The 25555-nt window shown below is 37.9% G+C and overlaps 1 protein-coding gene across 4 annotated transcripts in view; it reads right to left on the bottom strand.

Moving 5' to 3' along the window:
• Positions 1–4593: 4593 nt before the first annotated feature.
• Positions 4594–25555, bottom strand: part of FERMT2 (FERM domain containing kindlin 2) — a 71034-nt gene continuing 50072 nt past the window's right edge. For 2 of the 4 annotated variants that reach the window (XM_060294818.1, XM_060294820.2), the window contains 12 exons: positions 25220–25445; positions 24618–24720; positions 23144–23251; positions 19387–19521; positions 18627–18676; positions 17314–17438; positions 11039–11145; positions 10680–10901; positions 8106–8126; positions 7331–7455; positions 6860–7001; positions 4594–5885 (listed from right to left, as the gene is read on the bottom strand). In XM_060294818.1, coding sequence (XP_060150801.1) covers positions 5712–5885; positions 6860–7001; positions 7331–7455; positions 8106–8126; positions 10680–10901; positions 11039–11145; positions 17314–17438; positions 18627–18676; positions 19387–19521; positions 23144–23251; positions 24618–24720; positions 25220–25445 — 1538 coding nt within the window. In that variant the 3' untranslated portion in view covers positions 4594–5711. The remainder of the gene's footprint in view (positions 5886–6859; positions 7002–7330; positions 7456–8105; positions 8127–10679; positions 10902–11038; positions 11146–17313; positions 17439–18626; positions 18677–19386; positions 19522–23143; positions 23252–24617; positions 24721–25219; positions 25446–25555) is intronic. The other 2 variants (XM_030854995.2, XM_060294819.1) reach the window with 1 other exon arrangement.

Below are 25555 nucleotides of genomic sequence, written 5' to 3' on the forward strand. Positions count from 1 at the left end.
TTGATATCAAAGTGTTTGTGCAGGGCTCTGTTCCAGTTTATATTCCCACCACCAAGTATTCCAGTGATTACACATCCTGGCCAATACTTGATATTGTCAGACTTTAAACATTTTTCCAATGTGGCATGTGTGAAGCTGTATTTTAGTTGTATTTAAAATTTGTTTCTTCCTCCATTTTCTAGAATCCTGGCAGAGTTGTACAGTTTTTTGTAGATTCACTGGCCATTCAGCCTTCCTCTTTTGTGAAGTACCCGTTCCAGTCTTCTGTCCATTTTTCTTTTGGCTTCATCAGTGAGCATGTGTACCAGATGGTAATGCTCTGTCAATTATGTGTTGCAAATCTCTCTCCCAGTTTGATTTGCCTTTTTACACTTTATAATATCTTTATAGTTCTCATTTGGACGGAACTGGTTTGTACTTTTTGTCTTATTAATACACAGGCTCTTTCCCCACTGTCATAAATGCTCTCTTACGTTATCTTTTAAAAGTTTTCTTCTTTCCCTATTTAAGTATTTAATCCATCTGGAGTTGACTTGGACTACTACATTCACAGATGAGGTTAGTGGTCTAAATTCCTTCCATAAAGATAAACACCAGCACCGTTTGGTGGGCAGTCCTTGTGTTTCATGCTGATCTGCAAGGCTGGCTTTTGGAAATCAAGTTTCCTTACGTGGGCGTGTTTGCTTCTGGGGTGTGTTTGGGATCTTCGATTATCCTATTTATCTCTGTGCCAACACCACACTTTCCGTCTAGTGTTAAACGACTTCTTGCTGTCTGGTAAGGCCTCACCTGTTGTTCTCTAGGAGCATCTTAGCTATTCTTGGCCCCTTGTGCTCCTGGAATAGAAGAAATGCTGTTTCCTAAATCTTCCTTCTAAGAGCTAACTGAATTTGCAGTTAGACAAGGAAGACAGAAACAAGGTTTAGATGTTCTGAACAGTAAATATCAGAGTAAATGTGTTTACTTGAATGTTACTTGGTCATAAAAATGAAGTTCATGAAATTTAGATTTGAGATGAGAATTTATGCTCAGAAGGTGTCTTTTAAAAAATTGTCCAATATCTACAAACCATATTAATACAGATATGTTAAACCTGTCTGGTTGGTCGTGCTGTTTTTATCACAAATTTAATTAACATTGAACTTGGACTACTTCCCTGAGCAGTAATATAGATAGTGCTTGGCCAATGAAGCCACATGAGACTATAACTAGAGCTCAGGAAATAGTGGTCTCAAATTATTTTAAGTGCTTATAATTTTTAGTAGTATGCAGGCCCAGGCCCAGATATCAAAAGGGAAACTCAACTAGGGGTGTGTGTGTGTGTGTGTGTGTGTGTGTGTGTGTGTGTGTGTGTGTGTGTGTGTGTGTGTGTGTGTGAGCGTGCACGCGTGTGTGTGCACACTCTGGTAACTGTTCAGTAAGGGAATAAATAGAGAATTTTAATGTACACATTCAGCCTGGGAAACTTTGTATTGTTTATTAAATAAAGCAGAGAAAGCAAGAGAGGAGTCAGCACAGCGGGAAATAAGGTCACCAGATAAGGCTTCTTTGCTACCCTGTTTCCTGTTCTGGATGGCTCCGCCGTCCACTCGGAGTTTCATTCCTCTTACCCAGATTGACAATTTCCCATTTCCTGTCACTCTCTCTGTCACCTCCCCCATTCTTGAGCTGCCAAACCAAAGCAGTCTACACAGATGAAGACACAGTTAATTTGTTGAAGAGCTTTCAGTAAACACCTTCTTCCTGCATAGTACTGTGTAGAGATGACAGGAGCTTTATCAGCAGAATGAGAACTGGATCAACTTCGTACTGTACATGTCTATTAGGTCTACACCCAGATAGCAAGTCAGCTCACCTCTGCCTTTCTTTGCAACTGTATAGCTGCAAAAAGAGGGAATGGCTACAGTAGCCACAAAAATGTTTTGGGAGGGGGTGGCAGGATTTTTTGGAATCAGTGTCTGCATTTTTAGAGTAAAGCAGAGCATAGACGGCAGCTGTGCAGGGTCATGTGTGGAGGAGAGGCATTCAGGAAGTATCAGTGATGATACTCTGTCACAAAGGGATGGATTTCAGAAAGCCCTGTTCTTATTTTCTGGATTATCAAAGTGGTGAAGACATTACCATGTTTTGATTGATGGTCTAAGAACAGCAGCAGCCCTTGTCAAACTTAATTATAGGGGGTAGAAAGAATTATGAAAGGTATAGGATAAGGATGCATTCCAGAGAATCAAAAAAGTTTTGAGTTTAAAACAACCTAACATTTTACTAAGAAACTAGTACATTCAGTGTAGGTACAGTTAACTCTGTGTGGTTTTTCCTACATAAATTAAGGGTCAGGAATCTAGGTTGGTCTGATCCCACTACATCACTGATAACTAAAGCACCTTAATAAGACTTTTAACATTAAAAAACAACTATGGAATACAAAATGAAATACGCACTATCTGCTACAGTGTTGCCTTTTGTCCTGTGTAAGAGAAAGTCAAGAACTGCCAAGTGGCTTTCCTTCTACAAAGTTCACGTCTCTGGGGTTATAGATGTGTTAATTAGCTAGGTGGTGGGAATCCTTTCATAGTGTGTACCTACAGCAAATCACAATGTACACTTTAAATATCTTACAGTTTTGTCAATTATACCTCAGTAATACCGGGGAAAAATAAGTTCACGTCTCTAGGTACCTGACTTGAAGTTCAAGGTTTTGTAAAAAATAATTTGTACAAAGTGAAGATTACTGACTTAACTACATCAGGGGCTTCCAGCTGGTCTCTAACCTCCTGACTGAAGAGTCAGAAGGGAGCTTAGTCTCCCATCCCCGGAGCCCTCACGTCCACTTAAAGCTGAGTCACTGAGCAGAAACCAGAAACTATGTTGCTACAGGCCCTGCCAGTGTTCTTTTCATGGACTGGTATCATCTCTGTAGAGAGATCACCACCAATAGGGTTCCCCAGGATTCATGAAGGCTTTGTTTTTAATACCACTGGACAGGGAGATGGAAACCAGGGTTCCACTTCTAGCTCTGCCTTGGCACTTGTCAGTTATAGCTGTGTGACTTCAAACAGGTCACTTGGCCTCTCTGAGCTTCACCTATAAAATGAGGTTGAATTGCACGAATCTTTAGATAACGCATGTGAAAGCACTTAGCATGCCTCTTAGTGCACAGTTGGTGTGCCAAAAATGTTTGTTTCCTCCGTACTAAACTATGCTGAGGCTGAAAAATTCTAAGATGTAATAATTCCTTGATTTCCAAGATGGCCATCACTATATTCAATAAACAAATGTATGTTAACTGATCCTAGGTAGAAACCATGAGGCTCAGATCCAGTCCTCAAGGAAGTAATCATTTATTAGGGGCAATAGGATATACTCAATAAAGATGATTGCTCTTAAGTTCCAAAAAGGACCAAATTCAACGGCAGTTCAGAGTTAACAGAAAATTTTTGGCTACAAGGAAACTTGGAAGTATTCATGGAAGAAAGAACACTTGAGCTCTTTCTAAAATGCTACAGAATGCTGAGATTTGGACAGGTGGAGACTAGAAGGTTTGGGGATGAAGACATCCCAGGTTTGGGGAATGACATGGAGATGGGCAAGTGCAAAGTGTGTCTGCAGCCGCCCAGTTTGAGTGAAGTATGCAGAAGACTGTTGGGAGATAAGGGTGAAAAAATGTGACCTGGGAAACAGGCCACAGAAGACCTCTGAGCACTTAACTGGGGACTTTTAGCTTTTATGCTGTAAGCAACCAAGAGTTATTAGAGCATAACCTGTTGCTCTGCTGGGGCTAAATTAATCTTGATATCACTGGGAGGGCAGTGGGGCAACCAGAGGCAGGGAAGTCAGCACAGAGGCTCCTCGCTCCCTTGTGGGGAGGCCGTGGGACCATCAACGACTCGGGCACGCCATAGACTAAATGTATTTTAGGGCTTTTAGCAAGAGACTGTACAAGTTGGTGATCTGTACTTAAGGGAACATATTATTACTTTTTTTTTTTTTAATGGGAAGGAGCTCTTAAATTTATGTTATGACCTGGCCTTAGAGTACAAAGAAAAGCCATGGAGAATGTGACACAGACCAAAGACCTGAATTCAGGGGATGGTGAGAGCAATGACAAATGAAAGACACTGGGCCGCATGAGGGAAATATCAACAGGGCTTGGCCTGATTAACTGCACGGGGTAAAGGAGAAAAGTCCAGAACTGAAGTTCTGAGTCTGAATGATGATGCGATAGCAGGAACAATACGGAGTAAATTCATAAAAATTGTAGTTTTTGAAACTGAGTCATTTTGTTGTTTAAAACCAGTTCTGCCCAAGTCAACAGTGCAGTTCATCTGTCATATTTCTGTTTATAGCTACATGTCTAACATATAAATATTTTATAGTTCATTCCTAAGTAGTAGGAAAAATGAGGGGTTTCTATTTAAGTGGAAGACTCCATCTTAGAGATTAAGTATGTCTGTCTGGTGACACTACAGAATACTAAGCAAGCTGTTCTCACAAGATGCAGGTAGAGCACTTCCAAAAGGCAAAAGATCACTTCTACAAAGTTAATGCCATGTAAACAGTAAAAACAAGAAGTACAAAAGAAACATTAAATAAAAGATTTTGCTTTTATTTAAAATAAAATGCATTTATACAGTCTTTAAACCATGGATTATTGAACAATACTGGTAATCTACCCCCTCCCTGGCACCCTTTTGGGCTACGTGAGCTAGGAATTTTCTGACTAGCACCAATGCGGATTGTAACAGCGCAACAGACTAGAACACAGCCAGTCCAGGCATTCGAGTTAAGGACACTGTGGCAAATCATGACTATAATGAAGTCATCCTTAATTTAGCAGATATTAAAACTGCACATTAATTATATTTTAAAGAGCATTTAATTAATTGCAAAGATGCAACATCCAAGCCATTTGCTAGTTGTGAGTAGTTTTTTAAAAAACTGTACAATCTTATAAAATTTGTGTTTGTACATTAGTTACACAAAATGCATACTTCATAGACCTTTACTTCATATTGTAATGCAAAGGTTGCATATTTTAGGCAGACAGTGAATATGCTGGTGAATACTAAAAGTGTTGTTGTAATACAATATGGTGTAAAAATAAAAACACAAGACAATATACATACATGCTTATTCAAGGACAAAAACAAACCAGGCATGACGACTAACAGCTATTTCCTTCAAGATCAAACAACGACAGTATTAAATATCAGGCACCTTCTGCAGGCCTGATTTATTTGGGGGGGGGGGGTTGGGAGCAGACAGACGACAAATGGCGACCAGAAGTATAGGCTGTTTGAAAAATACGAGGTCAAATTAAACATACATTAAAACACATGCATTAAACATGATAAATAGACTTCATATAGTTTAAGCCCTGGATAGCTTTAAAGTAGATGGCTTGAGTTTCTTACATACAGTTTGGCTAGCTTGAATCAGTGATGTTTTGTTTCTGACTTGCCCACTACTTCAGTTTTCAATTCATGGCCCTAAGGAACGTGTGCCATATTCAAGTCCATACATTGTATCATGACAGCGATTAATAGTCGTGCTTGTTAGTGCACAGATTAACTGGTCTGGTAAGGCAAAGATGTTTTCATGATAAAATAATAAATTTCAAGCTTACTTTATTAAGCAGCATATAACAAACAACAGCTTTTAAACTTAAATAACTGTTATGGCCATGGAGCTTCATTACACAGCGTTTCTGTTCACACCCAACCACTGGTAAGTTTGTAGAACATCTCTTCATCTAAACTCTCATTTTGGTCTTTTGCACGTGTTGAGAGAAATATGTAGCCACCAATGAATTCATGAACCACTTTGCAATCTACTTCAGTACAAATGAAGGACAATCGTACTTCATCTGCAAACTCTACAGTGACCTAGAACAAAGACAGAGAACGATCAGTCCCTGCAAAACTCCAGATGGTTGGGTCCAAGTGAAGCTACTGCGCTTAAGGTCTGTCCTTATCACAAAATACTTGCTGGTCCTCAAATATTTTTTTAATCCTAAACTAATAATGCCTTTAAGTCCAAAAGCATAACTAAAGTTTACTAGCCTCTCCCCTCCTCCTTTTTAGTTTTCTTGTTCTGAAAAGGAAGACTGAATGCAAGGGGGCTTAGGTCATTAGGTTCCCAAATGGTCTCTGGTGATTCAATTAATGAGAATGTCTCTCTTGAAGTCCTGGGAGAAAACCTACTTCCTGTGTTTAATATCTGCTTTAGATATTTAACCTTTAGGTTTCATGTTTGAATATTTCAGAAATACAAGGCTCTATGAAGTAACTGAAATCGATACAACAAACCCAGCGACCCTAAAACAGATGACTTACTAGTAAAAACATCCTGTTTATTTTAAATGATAATCATGTACTCCAAGGCTAGGGGCAGCATGATGTGCCAGGCTTTAGAGCCCTAAGTATCCCAGTTTGAATCCTGATTCTGTTACTAAGTGTGTGGTCATGGACAGTGACGGCCCTCAGTCCTCTAAATTCTAGCGTCCTCATTTGTCAAGTGGGGATAATCCATCAACCTTACAGGGCTGAGGTGAGGTTTAGAATATGGTACAAATATAAAACATCTAGTAGCATGCCTGGCACAGGCATTCAATAAAGAGTAGCTGCTACTTATCTAAAGAGAAATATTTATCTATTTATCCATTATAGAAAGATAACCTTAAAGATGAGGCAATAGTGTAACATATAATTATGTTCTTAGAATTTAATATCTAGGCTAGTTATGAAATAGGCAAGTTTAAGTAGGAAATGAATAGAATTTATCGGCCTTTTTCTTCTTAATTCATTCATTTTTAGCAGACGGACTACATACGCATTCAAGTAGCATAGTTACAGCTTACCATTTTTATTTCCCAGTTTACATTCCACTGTTTCATGTTGCTGAAACGCCAGGTTTTAATTGCATCTCCTGTGCTGGCGTCCATCCTAATCAGTCTGTTGTATGCAATTCCAATAAGTTCTTCTTTTTTGCCCCCTTGGAATCTACAGCATTAAAAACATAAATAAATGTTTTAAAACATGTTGGGGGTGGGAGGGGGACATGTTGGTCTGTTTTTCTTCAAGACACGTGTGTTTTAATTCTAAAAAAAGTGCTATTCTTGCACAAAACAGAAATGCAATCATTTTGAATTTTTGATGAAACAATTATAAGTATAGAAAATACATTCCAACATTCTTTAAATTTTACTGTGTAACAGGTTAATGGGTCTCAGGAGGTAGCTTTAAATGTTCAATTTCTAATTATATGAAGTAGATTAAGTAAAAAGGCACAGATTATGGTTTACACATAGGTGCTTAGTAGAACCACTGACCTTGCAATAAAGTGTGTGATGCCGAATTCTGGTAATGACTGCCAAGCTTGAATAAATCTCATCTTGGCTTCAATTAGACTCATCTGAGCTACATTCTGATGGGCCTCCAAGATTCTTGCTGTTATCTAAACATGATTAAACATCATCTTTACCATTAGATATTATTCTTTCATGGTAGAATCAAGGCAAAAAAGATTAAAACATTGAATTATGTGCCCCACCCAAAATTATGTATTGCAAGAGTTGGAATTAGAAAATATCTGAAGCTACATTTGGGAATTTTAGTAAAATAATGACTTTCCAAAATAAACCTCAATATATATTTTTTCTTAATTTTAGTTTCCATATGTCAAGAAACAGTGAACTATTAGGACTGCATAACTGCCATTCTTGAGACATATTCAAGTACACATACATATGATACTGCATTATAAAACGATATTTTCTAATCCTCATATACATGAGGGGTTTTAAATTCAGCACCAAGATAATATGATCAGAATGAGTACCTGGCATACAAGTTTCTAGCAGGAATAATATATATTTTTAGCAGCTTTAAAGTACTTGAAATCACTGTAATACCTTTAAAATTTTTCTAAAGGAATCATTAGGTTAATTTTTTAATTTAAATTATACTCACTTTGGGATGACTATTCCCTCAAAGAGTAGAAGGAAATTAATCCATGAGGGGAGATTGTAGCTAGGGCTTTAAATATTTTTAGTTATTTCTTTTCTTTTTCTTTCTTTCTTTTTTTTGTAAATATGGAGAACTTACCAAATCTCTTATATAGCCTGGCTGTAGATGGCAATGCGAGGAAAAGAAAAAGGAAGCAGAAAGAAAAAAAGGCAATCAGAAAAAATGGCAATGAAGCAAAGAAAAAGTTGCGGTAACCTGCAAACCAAAATTCCAGCCAAAAACCATGCAAAAAATTACTTTAGATGGAAACCAAGCAAAGTAAATGCAAGCATGAAAATGAAAATGAGAAAGCAGCGATTACTTTCCATTTAGAATACTGAGAAACACTTCCCATTATTTTAGATTGTTAAGTGTTACTAAAATTAAGGGTAGAAATTTGTAGGGAGAAAATTAAGAGCAAATAACCTTTCCCCCTTCATGTACCAGTTCTTACTGGTTAGGGTAAAAGCTAATGATTTTAGTAGCAAAATAAAAATTAATATTCAAAAGCCTTTAATGTTGTCTCATATTGAGTCAGATAATATGTCCATGCACCGCTTTTCAGAAATAAGTTGAAGGCATAAAATAAGTGCAGTGACCATACTGTTTTCTTATTTACACAAGAAAAGCAAATCCCTCAATTACCATCTGTTTTTTGCATCCTTTTTCCTGGAAGGGAAAATAAAAATATGCCATACACTACAGTAGGAGTGGTGGCTATAAACATATTGGTCCATTTCAATTTGGATTAACATGGATAAAACGTAGAACAATTCTTTCCTTTAACATGTTAAAATCCAGTTTGGGAGACATCTATGTAAAAAATATCCATAGCAAATTTAATTAATATATAGTTTTTAGGAATTAAAGTAGATTAACTATAACAAAGGCTATATTGATGGACCCAAAGACTTTGTGCCCTGGTAGGGCTGAATGACCCCATGGCCTGCACGTCTTAGACCTACCTGAGCCCGGAGTGCCACTGGATCATACAGTTTAACAAACAATTACTGAGCAATATGTCCAACGACTAGTACACACCTGACACAACTAAACTAAACTAAACTCCTGCTTATCAGCACTTACTAGGTGTCAGGGCAATAATATGACTCAACCTCCAAGGAGAACTCAAAAAGAATGTGCATTTGATAAGATGCCAATGTGGAAGACAGGGCTAGAAAGATCCTTAATCTCAGACCACACACATACTGCCATCCTGCCAGTTAAAGACAGTCACACATTCTCTGTTCTCAAGAGAATTTTCAGCTGACATCTATTCAAGAACTCACCAACAGAAAAGTACCTTTTTAAAGCAAAAACTATCATTTTAAAGGCTTCTGAGAAAACAATACCTGTCTGACAACTAAACCAACATTTGGCAGTCTTCACAATTATACTTTAAGATCTTTTTTTCCTAATACCTGATAGTGAAATGAGATTGCTAAAGATCTGAAACTATTCATTGACTTTGAAGGCAAATGAATCCACTTTTAGAAACAAGTCTCTTTATAAATAATTTTTAAATGAATTAACTAAGAATAAAAAATGAAATTAGAACTCGATTCACTTTCCCTTTTTAACTTACAATCTACATTCCACAAAGCTCCCCAGGGCTGCATTTCCTCCATTCCTCACTACTCCCACTTCATATGACCGTGGGACAGACCATTTCCATGCAGTTTACACAACCTCTGCAACTTAAAGATGAATACTTGGTGATTAAAACTTCTGAACATTTCTAGCTAAGTGATTTCAGATCCATGTGATAAAGACTGTATTTAAAGTTAAGAATTAGTAAGTGTTCTGGATACATCACTGGGCCTTTCCAGTAATGTTTTAAAATTACTCCTTAACAAAAATAAAAATGAAACTAGATAAAAATGAAGTATTTATTTCAAAGTTCTTCTTCACTCCCCTCCTAAACTGGAACCTTTTCCTTTTATGGCATGATGCTGGGTGTAGAGAATACTGGGGGCTATCCCAAGTGAAACTCCCCTGGCAAAGAACCTTTTACGTTGTACCAAAGAACCTTTTTCCTAAATAGCAATCCTCTTATGGTATTGATTTCCAGTAAAGGAATTCTAGACAGACGGAACAAAAGCAGTAAGTTTCAATGAAAATTTACCAAACTTTGTCACATTACGCAAATGTTGCCTAGGTTTTGCCTGTTAATGTTAAGAAAAGACGATGTTCAACGTGGACTCTATCTACCCTCGTAAAGTTTATTTCCAAAGCTGAAAAAGTCAATTTTGACAGCAAGAAGAGTCATCACAGATTTGGTTGGGAAATGCTGGCTGTGCTTTATATCAGACTTACTTTATATAAGGAATAAAGCTGCATGAATTAAGGAACACAATGCAGTAAGACCATATTCAATTTCCTGAAAGAACATCCTGTTAGCAGAGTGATTTCCTCAGGCTGTTTAGAATATGCTCCCAATATTCCACCTCATTATCTTTCATATTAAAATAATAAGGCTTTTCTTAAACGACCAATTTAAACTGACTGAAAGCTATTTATTTCTTATTTTATGTTTTAACCACCTGATACGAAATTAAGACTACCAATTAAAATGAAAAAGTTGGGTTTAAGAGGGGGAAGCTAAAGTATATGTAGAAAGTTAATAAAACAAATCAGCAGAAAATAGCAGATGAAGTAAAATGAATCAAGTACCTGCTTGTTCTTGTACTTTTTTAGATAGCGAGGGGACACCAAACATTCAGGATTTATATCGGTTGTGATCTGCTCTGGTATTAACTGAGGATCTGGATTTAAATGCTGCATCTTCAGAAAGGAAAGAATATTTTGAACTTCTAAGTTATAGGAACTGTCCGCCATGGTCTTGCCTTTGGAGGCCAACCTGCAGGCTGCCATCCAGTGTGCATACTGTTTTTCCTGTTGAAAAGAAATACTGAGGTTTGAAATCTATCCCATGATGGGGTCCTTTGAGTATAAAATATAAGAATGAATGGTCAACTCACTACGTAAGGAAGCAAAGAACACTGAGTTTTACTTTTAATCAGAAAACTTACATTGTCACAACGAAGCCAGATTTCATTCATGCCCTCTGCAACTGGAATGAGGAGTTTAATGTTAAATTTTTGGCCTGAAATGTTCACATCTGGGGTAACTTCACACCCTGTAGTAAAAAAATTATTAAAATGATCAAATTTACTCTTAAGAAATCCCAAGCCAATATAGGTAGCCCTCATTTTATGCCATCTTAACATGTTGAATTTGCTGTCGTGGAATCTATAAATCAGGGAATAAATTCTTTATGCTCAGTAATTTTGTCCGGGGGTGGAGCAAAGAATCAGATCTATATAATATACAAGAGATTTAACTGCACAGAGTTTGTGGCCCTTGATTGAGAAGAGAAGCAAAGAGTCCTATTAAAAGGATATTTTACCAAAAACACTTGCACTCCATCCCACAAGTTTTATATGTATTGTTTTAGTATCATTCAGTTCTTTGAATCTTAAGTTATTTGGGATTTTTTCCCTAGGTTTCTAAATGTACAGGGATTTTTAAATATCTTTCTATAATTAAATCCTAACTTAATTGTGTTTGGGTCAGAATAAATGACTTTTATGATGCTTTTAAAAAAAGGCATGTTTCGGGTGGATTACCCAGTTTGAGCTAGAGTCCTATCATAAGGGCCTCCTTAGGACCCCACTGCTCCCTAACTCAACTGCTCTCCTCTCCTATTCCTGTGTGGAAGCAAGAAGCTTAATGGCACAGGGGAAGGGAGGCACAGGATCTCCTGATTCAACTGAATGCTCCTGGGCACAGGCCTCCTTCCAAAACTTCAGGGTGTTGGAATACTTAACAAGTAGTTCGATTCAGAGGGTGATCATCTGAACAAAAATAGTTTCTTAAGCATTTCTTTGTACATATGAGAAATTAACTGTAAGCACAATATATTAGAAGTCCATCTGGTATAGAAGGTAACATAAACTTATATACATGGGAAGTCAGTATGAAAATAAGTGGCATGCAGAATTTCACTCTACTGGCAAGTTTTCAGGAATACATACATTTATGGATTATAAAAATCCATGTAATCAACTCTGTTAACCATGAGCTGGTGGCTTTACAGAAGAGAACACAGATTTATTGAATGTATATACCCAGTTAGATAACGGGACAATGGTCAGCATAAATTAGTAACCAGTATAATATAGTGAAGAAGAGCTCTGCAAGCAGACAGATTTGGGTTCCAGACTCTTCTCAACCACTTCATAATCATGTCCAATTTATTTATGCCAAATATCCTGACCTTAAACTCGACCTCACAGGGATGCTGTAGGATCAATAAGATAATGAAGATGTCAAAGCTCCCTAAAGAGTATTCCAAGTGTTAGTACTTAGGTCATGTCACCCTCAATACGTGTTAAGACCATCCAGTAGGCTCTATGAGGAAGAATGTAAACTGTTAGCAGGGCCTGATGTTGCCTTTCTCCTTGTACTGGAGCAACTTCTCCCGGCACAGAGAGTACAAGGAACAAGATAATAAACCTCTATGTATCTATCACACAAAAAGAACATATGTTTAAATTGTCATTTTTTTTCCCATCACATAAATGTTTTAAGTATCATATAAAAGAAACACAACATGTCAGATAAAGGAGAGATCCTCTCCTCTCCAGAATTAACTTCAATCATTAATTTGATGGACTTCTCCCCTCTTTGCTTTCTTTTTAGAATATTTACTCCACATAAATAGCTACCACATTAACTCCTATACAGTCATTAGAAACAATTAGGAAGTTGTGTGGCAATATGTTTAACCTGCAAAGTTAAAACAAAGAGATGTCTGAAGATACACAATCTTTGCCACAAATTTCATTAATCATGCAAGTAGATTTAAAGTACGCAAGCCCATAATAATTAGACCTCTTTTTAAAGTAAAATGCCAAAAAAAACTAAAAAAGGAGAGACCAAGCGAGTGGTAACTCAGGCACTAGTGTAAGCACAGAGGCACTCAGTAGCCACATTTCAGACAGTATTCACCCCACGCCTCCTCCAAGCACAGGCTACCTGCTTCCACGGTAACATGCTGGACCTCACTGTAACCCAATTACTAGTTCTCTGAAGCAGTAAATGCAAACAGCCCTCTCTGATCACAATCTTCCATTGAGAGACCCAATCCTGTGACCCCATCACTTTCTCCCCATCATGTTTCCACCTCTTCCTTCTCTGCAGTCCAGCCTGGACCCCGCTGCACCAGCTGTCACCTCCAACTCCCCAGACTCACTGTCTTTCCATTACACACACTCAGCAAACCCTTAACCCTAGCTCAACCCAGCCATCTACCACTTACTTGCCTCTGCTCTGGCTGCTGAGCACTCTATGAGGGAAAAGGGGGAGAAGAAAAAAAATCACAAAACTGAGCAGATAAGTTTCACCAGAAATTCGTAAATTCCCAACCTTAGCCTGCCCCTTGACACTGGCAAGCCTTCTGTGTTAGCAGACATTCTCAACAATGTTTATTTCACATCTTCTCAGGCCTCCTATGCCACTCACTCTCAGGGGACAACCTCACATGTTACTTTCCCAAGAAGATGAAAGCCATCAAAAGTGAGGTGCCCCAACTTCCTGCCACCAAAGCAGATAAACCTGGCTGCCCTTGCTTCCACACAGTGGAAGAGGTGTCTCTCCTCCCAAGGCTCTTACGTCCGAGTGGGCTGAATTTTCTACCACCCCTCAGGAGCCTTGCTCCATCACAGAGATCTTCTCCTCCCACCTCCCTTCCTTTCCTTCTACTGTGACATTTCCATCAGCATTTAACTTCCTTGAGTCTCTCATCTTAAACCATAAAACGCCTCTCTCCTCTACCTTATACCTCTCTCTTCTATTACTGCCCTCTTTCCTCCTGCTCTGTCACAGATAAGGTTCATCAAAAAGCTATCTTTGTTTCCTATTTACCTCTCAATGACTGTACTTTGGCTCCCATACTTAAAAGCCCATTGAAATCTGCTGAATCTGTTCTTAATCAAGGTTACTAACCACCTCCATGTAGCTAAATCCTATGGAGGCTTAATCTTACTTTTCTGTAGCATCTGACACTATTCACTACACTGTCCTTTTCGAAACACCTTTTACCTTAACTTCCATCATGCCTCATTTCCATGGTCTTCCTATATATTATTTTTTGTGGTTTATTTCCCTTGCAAGTTCCTCCTCCTCTAATCTGCCCTGTCCCTTAAACATGGGTGTCCTGCAAGGTTCTGCTCTTAGCCTTTTCATATTGTAGACAACTATTCCAATGGCTACATCTACCATTAATACTAACTGCTACCACATTGCTATCTGCAGCATGGATCTCGCCCGTGCTCCAAACAGATATCCCACCGGCACCTCAAATTTAAAATAACCCAATTAAATTAAGCTCATCTTCCTCCCCAAACTCATCTCTTCTATATTCTCAATCTCAATACCACCCTATCCACCCAGCTACACAAGCCAGAATCAAGTCCCTCCCCGAGCCTCTCCCAGGTCAATCACCCAGTCTGTTGATCGAACTTCCTCAGAATCTGATGAAGTTGCGCCCTTTTCTCCACCCATATTGATAAACGTAATTTGGATCACTATCACTGCTCTAAAATTACTCCTCTACACTGTAGCCAACATAAGTATGATAGATCCCATCATTTTCATAATAATCTTTCAGTGTCACTTCATTGCTGCCAGTTTAAAAAACTTAACAATTTTATCCTCCAATTCCTGCCAATTTCTTCTGCTATTACCTCTCATAGTTAGCAGGAATGGACTCGACAGCTAATAAGGAAGGGTTCATCCTCCCCGCTTAAACTCCATATTCCAGAAGCACAACCCGCCCTGTGACAGCGGATGCTTCTCTCCCCGCATCTGCACACCAGTCTCTTTTACCAACTCTCCTCCTTCCTTCCACAGATCACAATTTTCTCTTTTGGATCGTAACTGTGACATTATTTCCCCCATGAAGTCTCTCCTAATTCTCTCCAATGTCACTGAAGACTAACTGGTACAGCACCCTTACCTCTTTGCTCCTCTAATCTCTTGCTTACTTTTTAAAGTACTATTTACTGCCCGAATTGTAGCTGTTTATCTCCTGACATGCTCTAAAACATCTTGAAGGATGCGACTGTAATCTGTTCTTGCCCCTGTCTCTAGTACCTGGCACAGTTCATGGCAGGAGATCAATCAGCATCTGCTGAACTGCACTTTTTAGAACTGTGCATTTTAGATATCTTAGGGGCCTTAGAGAGCATCCAGTTCAACACTCTTATTACTCAGAGGAAGATACTAAGGTCCAGATAGGCTACTTTTCCAAAATCGCAGAGCAGAACAGAATCTAGGCCATTTGATTTAGTTTACTGGCAGAGCAGAATCTAGGCCGTTTGATTCTTAGTCTAGTGTTACCTTCACCAGTGTGATGTGCTAGAAAAGTGCTCCTTGGGAGGACTTGGGAGAAGTGGGATTAGGACACCCTGTAGGCTGTTCTCCATACCGGGACTTAACTTCTCAGTTATAGAAGGAGAAGACTAAGGATGTAATAGGGACAGAGAAGACAGGGGCCAGAAAACAGATTAAGTCTCTAAATCAAGAGTGGACAATTGCAGCTGGTCCTGAGCAGCTACAAAGGGAAGCAAGAGGACAGCTGCAATAGATTTTGAGAGTAAAAAATAATGGTAAAGACTCAAAAGTTAAACTCGTGACTTAGAGAAAAAGACAGTGAGTCTAACTAAAAGTTTTAGGAAAATTACAGAATTTCAACACATGGGCACAGCAATCATCTACCCAGGGCAGAGGTCCTTCTATTTATTAAAATGTGTGTAACTACACAGCAATAGTTCGGATGACTACTGGGCAGAATAGAGATAGGGGAGAGATTTGGACATCGTGTTGAAATATACTAAAAATATACTAATGCACAATTTACTAAGAAAAATTAAGAATACAGATCTACAGATGTAACTCCAGAGCCCGGAAGCACCTAACGCCTTTCTTAACTGCCTCTCCAACCCCTTAACTCAGGAATTCAAGTCTCACAAGAATGCATCTGGCTGGAATCTAAATCCCACTGGAAATGAGTCTGGAAGATGTAATTTAGTCTTGCAGCTTTGCTGTAAGGGAAGGCACAGTAGAAGGAGTGTGGAGCAGCGAGGAGCCAACCTGCCGCGTCCCCCACCAAGCATGCTGGGTGCCCAGGGCAGCAAGTGCTGGGGAGCCTGTGGAGAGCAGACTTCCTGGAGGAAGTGGTATCTACACTGGAAGTGAGCTGGCAGTTTTAAGTAACGTCACCGCGAGTGAGAGGCTCATGAACAATCTGCAAGACCAGATGAAGGCTGCAGAGAATCACAGAAAGAGGCAGCAGGATGTCCTCCAGCCACAGAAGAACGAGACCAACCTGGAGAGGGAACTCTCCTACCACCTGAACCACTGCATCCAACAGATGAGAGTGGTGATGGAGCAGTGTGAAGGACCAACAGAACTCACTAAAACCAAATGAAGCTGTAACTCCACAGACCTGAACAGAAAAAAAAAAAGACCAAAACCAGCAGCTCTGACCCTTGGCCAGGCTCAGTCTGGGCCACAGGAAGCAAGCCCACCACAGCTGCCACAGGACCGCAGAAACAGGTCCAGCAATGTGTGCCTCAAGTACCAGCCCCTGTTCTGAGACAGCTTTGGATCTGAAGAAATAAGAGGAAACCAATGAGATTCAGGTTGTCAGCTAGGAGGAGCCTCAGAGGGGTATCCTGGGGCTGCCCCAGGGGCCAGGACGAGAGCAGTGTTGATGACGACGAAAATGTGCAGGGAAGAGGTGTTGGGAAAGGGGAAGAACTCAGCTAAACCCTGCAGGTGGCTAACCCACTGGTGAGCCAGAAAACCAAGAGACTGGGGGCCTGAGCTGGACCAGCTTGTTAGCAGTGAAGGTCAGGAGGATGCTGATGAGGAAGGGAGACCCCAGCAAAAACTGGGAGGAGATGTGACTACAGCACAGATGAGAATGAGGCAGACCCTGAAAATTAAGTGGGCAGCTCCTGCAGAATGAGGAAAACCTAAACGTCCTAATACTGAAGAACAGAAAAGAGACATCATACATTTACTTGGGATAAAAGTACAATCACACACTTCAAGTGAGGACTGCACAGAGATTACAACAAAACATTCATGTGAGATTGAATACTAAACAAAAAAGTACCTAAAGCAGCTAAGAAACTAAAAAACTAAACAACTTTATCCCCCAGCAAAACAAAGTTTATTGAATATTAGCTAACAGATATTCCACCATCAATATTGGTCATTCCAAGGCTTTCCTTACCTCTTAGGTTCATCTGATGAGCTGGTGTGCCACTGGATTCTTCTTTGCTCTTATAGCAAGAAATAGATGTGTCTTTAAAGGTGCACCAGTACTGCTTGTAACCTTTTAGAGTCAGCTTTTTTGGCCTATGTGTCAAACAGAATTAGAAGGAAAAAAAAAACACTTTGGAAATAACTTTATCAATGCTATGTTTTAGCAGCAAAGTTTCACAATGTTAAAAGTCTGAGACCAAGTTTTACATATGCTGAATTCAGTTCCCTTTTGGCCAGTGTGTTATATTCAATGTTGCTCTTACTGGATTTGCCCCTCCTTTCTCAATCTACTCAGGAAGATCTTACAGTGAGTGGGCAGAGGAAGACAGTAAGGCAAACATTCCAGTATTTCTGTCAGTTGTAGCTGTCCCTATCACTAGCAGGTCACATGGGAAGCATAGGAAAATAAAGGTGAAGTAAATGTCAATGATTGGAAGGTTCCTAGGTCCTGTAATTACCTGCAAGTTCATGATGTCCATAGGGCTGCCTTTGGAGCCTCTCTAAACAAGCAAGTTTACCTGGCAAGACTAAAGTGAGGGAAGTGCTTATCTCTCAGGCATGTATTCAGTGGTGACTTATCTCTCAGGCATGTATTCAGTGGTGACTTTAACTTGTCACTCCAATGTCGAACAGGAAGCATGAGGAAAAGTGCAGGTAGGTAAAAAAGGTGTGTAAAGGGAGAACAAAGTAGGGTAGGGAGCAGCATTTGAAATTGTGCCATTAGCTCAGAAATGTTACATATGTGGAGCTGTTATATGTTCACCTACAGTAAATGGTTTATTCCAAAATGGCTTTATATCTTATATTCCACATCACCTCCTTTCCTCTTTCTGCCTTAATGCCTAGCGCTCTTGATTCTGTGGAGTATGACTAGATCGACAGTTTAAAAGTCTAGATAAGATACACTGGAACCTTGTTATAAAATGTCCCATCACCAAATGAATAGAATTCAATAGATTCTGGGGCTCTAAACAAAGAAACAGCCACTGACAACAGCAGTTCATCATGTACTGCTTTCACCCAGACGGGATGCTTTATACTGATATGCCACTGTATGTTTCAGAATCTGTATGATGCAATCCATCTAGGTTTACACAATCTCCTCCCCCACCTTAAGGAAAATGTTTATCAGATAAAACAACTTAATAAGTACTGCAATTTTAATTTGGTAAAGATGGTTATTTTCCCTCATTTGCCAGAGTAAATTTCAAAAATGTGAACGTGGCTATAAAACTGACATTTATTCATTAATATTTGGAATTCCTCCCCTTTTGTACTTACTTGAAAACTTTAATATAGTCAGCAAGTTCAGGAATGGAAGTGATGTCCCCCTAGGAAAAGAATTAAATCATTTTTTTCTCATGAAAACAAAATCTGAAACTCTACTGTTTAGTATCTGATATCAAGAACCAGCTTATTCAGTAAACAAGGAAAGTTACATAAAATACAGATTATAAAGATTTTAAAGGTACAATCACATTATATGGTCACATAGTACAATACAATGGTATTTTCAAATGGCATAAAAAGCTATTAAAAATTTGATCAAAATAGAAATTTATACAACCCACAAGAATATACTGTTGATTTTAATATAGCTAAAACTGCTTATAGCTGCATAAGCAGTAACTGTAACAGTCCATAAAATAGTGTTTCTTCTGTAATAACTAACACCTAAGCATTTAAAAATTTTCCTGAGATCTATTTTTCTCTTCTTTTTGTCATATTGCAAATTTGGAGATCACTAAATGGATTTTACCATGACTTGAGATTAATTTTTCCTCGGAAGAAATATTCTCCCACTACTTGTAAGAGAATGTGCAGACTGTCAAGATCTATCTTTACTGTGTTGGAAGCACTAGACACTAGAACAATATTAATGTTAAAAATTTCCCTGAAAGTTTCTGGAAAATTGATGTCTGTATTTTCTAAAGCACTAAATATTTCTCTGTATCCCCCAAACACTTCATGAAAACCTAATTCCACAGAAAGGTATAAACATCAGTTCAAACTAAATCAGTAGGTAAAAGATTCACCCTACCAAAATTGTTGATGTTTTACCCCCTTCCAAAGTAATCTCCAGGTCTGAAAGGGCAGCATCAACTTCATCCACTTCTTTGTCACTGTTGTTCAAATGATTCTCTGATGTCATGATCGACAGCTTATTGATATGATACTGAAACCAGAAGTGATATTTTATTTAAATGATTGTTCTAACTATAAATTTTAAAATGAGATATTATCTGTATCTATACTGAATGTCTTTCATCACCTAATCTGAAAAGCTAAACGTCTCTAAGAATTAGAAGGATAGGAAAATAATGGGCATGGCACCTGAAATCAGTGTCCTAAACCTGCTAATAAATGTTTACTCAAAAAAGTAGGGTCCCTGGACAAATACAAATGAATTCAGTTTGGGTGTCCCTAGGATTTAGAGGGTTAACACCTCTCCCACTGAACTCTACATGAGCAGAGACTTTTTTTAAAAAAGAATAAATTTATTAAAAAAAAAAAATTTATTTATTTTTGGCCGCACTGGGTCTTCGTTGCTGTGCACGGGCTTTCTCTAGTTGTGGCAAGCGGGGGCTACTCTTCGTTGTGGTGCACAGGCTGCTCATTGCAGTGGCTTTTCTTGTTGCAGAGCACGGGCTCTAGGCACGCGGGCTTAAGTAGTTGTGGCTCGCGGGCTCTAGAGCGCAGGCTCAGTAGTTGTGGCGCACAGGCTTAGTTGCTCTGTGGCATGTGGGATCTTCCCGGACTAGGGCTCAAACCTGTGTCCCCTGCACCGGCAGGTGGATTCATAACCACTGCGCCACCAGGGAAGTCCACGAGCAGAGACTTTTAAGTGTCTTTTTTCCCCCACTGCAGTATTCCACGTCTAAAACGCAGGCTAGAACCAACAAGTATTGGATGAATGAACAGAATATGCATAAAGTCTTCTGTAGAAATGCATTAACATTGGTTACCTTATATTACTACTATTATCCAGCAGAGGAAATTTAGTTATCACTATTATGTTGAAAACTAAAGTTCCACTTTCCCCCATCCTCAATTCAATGCTGAAAACCTGATCAGAGAGAGATGACATTTACCTTCTCATTCATACATTAGAATAAGGTAGAATATGTTTATATGGGAATACATATACCACCGACACACGTGAATACTCCCATATATATATATGTGTATATATATATATATATTTGTGTATATATAATGAGTAGTGATAACTCCTCCTATATGTAGATAGAAAGATCTTTGGGTATAGAAGTAGTCATGATTTTAAATACACTTAGGTCAGTGGTTTAGAACAAATATTAATGATTAGATTTTGATGCTAAACTTTAGAGAGGTTTTATACAAAGTTAAGCAGAACTTTTAAATCACTTAATCAGTTACCTTTCAAAGCACTAAGTAGCAATCCATATTTCTGAAGGACTCATTCACTGAATACAATCTATTCATGGGAACATTTAGTGAACTAATCCTGAGGCCAAATATCAACATTCCTCTGTATTTTAAGATGTAGTGAATTAGTAATGACTACTCTCTGGCTATATCTTCAGTTGTGCTGAAATGAGATCCTTACAGTGGTAGAAATTTTCATATTCACAAATCATGAAGAAAAAGGCAGGGTGAGGCGCCCAGGCAGTGGCCGCAAATATCAGAGCATATTAAGAAGCATATGGAGAGCTGGTTAAAAATATAGATGCTCAGGTTTGTTCACCCCCAGAGATTCTGATTCAGCAAATATGGGGTCCAGCCTGGAATCTGCATTTTTTACTAAGTACCTTAGATGATTCTGATGCAAAAGGTCCTTCTGAGTTATACTGGAGAAATCCTGGATGTGAATGGGACTGGTCATAAAATCCAGTTTTGATTTCAAAGGGGCATGGAGTATCTGTTAAATGTTACAATACATGATTGGACCTAAATACTTGAAAAACAGTGTTACTAACTTACCTAATTTAATTTTTTTTATCCACAGCTTCTTACTTTGCATTATTTTGTTTCTTTTTACTATTGTAGACTTATTTTACACAAGGAACCAGAAGCTCTAAGGAGAGAATAGTTCAGATTGTAACCTATGTCTAAAATAAAAAACCCTAGGCATCTCCTTGCCATACTTTCAGAGTTTCCCCCTTCTTGTACTGGATGGTTTCCAAGAGGCTTTGGGTCAGTCTCTTGGAAGGCTTCCAACAACTCAGGGGATTTGTAGTCCAAAATTGTCTCAATGAATCTATATTCTAAAATGGTCCAGGAAAGCTATGCTTTGGGGCATTCAGTCTCCATGAATTAAAATCCATGGTTCTGAGGTGTTTTTCACTGAATCGAAATGGAATATCTAATGTTTATTGGGTTGGGGTGGGAGTTGGGCAAAGCTGAAGAATAATCCCATTTCTATGACAGTATGACTGTGTGTATACTCATTCAACAAATAGTTTTGAACACCTATGTGCTGGGATATATCTGTTGGCTTTTTAAAAAAATGCATTATTTTTATAATAAAAAGATAAGAAATACTATATAAGAAAACCTGTGGTTTTCCCCACATACATTTTACATGTATTATTATTCTGTCATTAGCAAAACTTTCACTAGAAAATTATGAGCCCATACTCTAAGTGAGAAAGATGTAGAGAGAACACTATATAAAACCAAGTGAGATAACTCTGGACAAAATTGCTCCAGAATTTAATTAAAGGAATTCTTCAGGTAGTCTGAATCACCCACAAACACAATATGAGAGTCTTAACTGATTAAGCATGTCTCTAGAAAATAACTAAACTAATTCATCTGTCATTACCAATTTTCCCTGTCTGGGCTTCATTTTGATTCCCTTCTTTCAGTGTGTAAAACTAAGGAAAAATGAGCTGCTCTTCCTCTCTAAAGGACAACTTTTTTGAGTCTTAACTGAGAAACTCTTCTGGGTACATAAAAACATTTGGAAGATTGAGGGCATTTTTATTTGTGTTCTAAGGAAAAAATTAAATCATTGTGATAGTGAAAGATATTCATAACTGAATGTCAACCTTGCTTCCAGTACTTAAATAGAATTCCACCATAATCTGAGAACACTCGCCAAAGCCTCACGCAGATATCTGAAACTATTAATCTAGAAAAATTCATCTAGTGGTCAATCAGACCTCAGTGTCTCCAAGAATGATTTGTGGATGCCACCTTAATACTACTTTACCAGTGGGAACAGCAGTAATGAAGTGGGCAATTAATTTTTTAATAAGCCCTACTGTAATTCTGAAACAGGTGGTAAGCAAGAACCACATTTGGAAAAATACTAGTTTAACATTAGCTACCTACTTCTTAAGGATTACCATTCTAAAAACTTACCTATGTTTAGTTTCACTAGTCTCTTAAAATTTTATCATCTTAAAAGGTATTAATTTCTGCCATAGCCCATTTTACAAATATTACCATCCCCAGTTATTTATCAAGTTATGCAAAGCTTCATTTCAGAAATCTGATTCTTAATATAAATTTTATTTCCAGGGGAAAATTGGACAGTTTTAAGCTTATATACATCTAGGGGTGGAAGGATATTTTTCTCCTACAGGATACAGAAAAGTAACTATTAAGTATACCACTAATCTCTTACATAAGACAAAAATTAAATTAAATTCACACATATTTTGCCTTCTAAGTGTCTGTTCACTTTCTACATAGCAAAAAGTAAAATACTACCTATCAGAATGCTACTGGAATTACTATGCCTCTTTACCATTTAAATAATCCCCTACCCTTTCCCCCGAAAAGTTCCATTTACCAATACTTGCCACTACCTGCAAGGCTGCAAACATCATCATTTCTTCTTCGGTGCATTCAATTTCTTCCAAGAGAATAGCCCATTTGGCCTGCTCATAAAGCTGATTAATTCTGATTGCATCATACTGCAGCAAAAGAGATACAATTCTTTTGTAATATATTACCTTTTACATTAACAATAAGGGAAAAAACTACCTATAGGGTTACGTATCCCTAAATATATCCACATCTAATTTTTCATTAAAAATGGCATTAAAATATGCCATAAGATTTTTACATATTCAGTATGAGAAGCAGATTCTGTATGTTATTTTCCAGGGAAAAAAACATTAGGTATTACAGACCTTAATAAAAGGAATTTAACTTGAAGACATTAAAGTAAGGTAGAACTGACTGTTTTTCAGTATTGTTGTTGCAATTTACCACACTAACATGTCATAATCAGACAGTAAGTTAATTATTTCGCGGAACATCTTGCTCACTGTGGAAAAGCATACCCAGACAAAGTGGCAGGTCCTTGGAAACAGTAATTATTTTAAGAATCCAAAATAGAGGGCATACACAAACACACATAAGCACACACACACATTTGTAGAAAAGATTTACTTAAATGTTTCTGAATTATCCATTTAGTTACGTTAATAAAAATCAATAGTAATACTGTAACAATACTATCTTAGAATGGTAACAAAATACATAGCCCCCTCCCACCCCATGCAAATATAACTATGTTCCCAGAACAGCTTTGGCTTTACCACAATTAGGTACGATATAGCCTAAAAAGAGATTAAAATGATTTTTTGTAATTCTACTATATACATTTTACTGTTGTATGAAGAATTATTTAAGCACATAATTTAAAATGATAAATACATACATTAAAATCTAGGCTATAATCTAGACATGAAAAGGATGAGAAGCAGACAAGAGAGGTCCCCTCACCCGCAAGGATGACATGAAAGCAAAACACTCAAATCTCTGTGCCATGTGTTTTCTGGGGGAAAACATTCCAGATCTTTACAGCAAATTTGAATCTTATCAGAAAGGCAAAGTACTTCAGTAGCACAGATGATGCCAACCATCTGATAGTAAAAACATATTACAATGTTTGGCTATTAAATTGAGAGAAATATAGACTTAAAAAGAATTTTTTTTTGAAGCAACATCTTCTGGGATATATAATTATGTACAGTTGAAGAGAGATGTTAAAAGAAAACACATTAACTTTACCAATTCCGTAGTACCTAACTAGTTCCTTTAAAATACAAATCAACCAAAAGCTCAATTCTTTAACAAAAAGAAAAGGGTTTAGTTATGCTTCCAACTTACTAAAACAACAGACTACTTTAAAATACAGGTGTCTTTGTCCAAAGCTTTGAGTTTTTAATATTATTCAGGACTTGCTATATATATCCAAACAATTCCTTACCCCACCAACTTCCAAAAAGCAAACAAAAAGGAAGAAAAGATATCCCTCTAAACCCTCGGTACCTTTGGATTCAAATCAAAAAAGCTGTAATACTTGAATCGGAGCAGCAAGGCCTCATTTTCCTTCACATCCTGTTCCATGAGAGATCTTGAGGAATCAAGCCACCTGGACAAATTAACAATAGTGGAACAGAGCAAGACAAAATTAATTCTACCTCTATGTGGATAAAGAAATTCTTAAATTGTATCTATACTTTAAAACTTACTCTTGGTTGGGCAGGATAAATTAGGAGGCTGGGATCAACATATACACACTACTATTTATAAAATAGATAACCAGCAAGGACCTACTATATAGCACAGGGAACTATATTCAATATTTTGTAATAACCTATAAGGGAAGAGAAACTGAAGAAGACTATATATACATATATACGTACACACACACATATTTATACACACACACATGCTGTATGTATATATAGCTGAACCACTGTATATGTGTGTGTGTGTATATATATATACACACACACATATATATAAGTGAACCGCTGTGCCGTACAATTGAAACTAACACAATAGTGTAAATTATAACTTCAGTAAAACAAAACAAAAACAACTTGTAAAGTAATTGGTAAACAGCAAAAAAAACAAAACAAACTTACCCTTGGTTGATTTTTGCTTTGTCAAGAAGGGCTTGAGGCTTGAACATTTTGGCCAAGATTTCCGGTGATGTTATTGGCTGACTGACAGCAAGTATACCAGGGTTGCCTTCTGACAAAGCACTGTCACCGAACCAAGCAGAAGTTGGTGACAAGGGGCTTCCATCATGAGCATCGTAAGTGGGGGTCATTGTTTTACTATAAAGTCCTGGGCTTGAATATATACTTCCTAATAAATAACATGAAAAACAGGTAGTAACTATGAAGTATAGTTATCTTAGTTTTCAGTAATACATGCTATAATGATATAAAGCATACTGAGAAACACAAGCTTCATTC

Source organism: Globicephala melas, chromosome 2, assembly GCF_963455315.2.
Source record: "Globicephala melas chromosome 2, mGloMel1.2, whole genome shotgun sequence".
Taxonomy (NCBI): Eukaryota; Metazoa; Chordata; class Mammalia; order Artiodactyla; family Delphinidae; genus Globicephala; species Globicephala melas.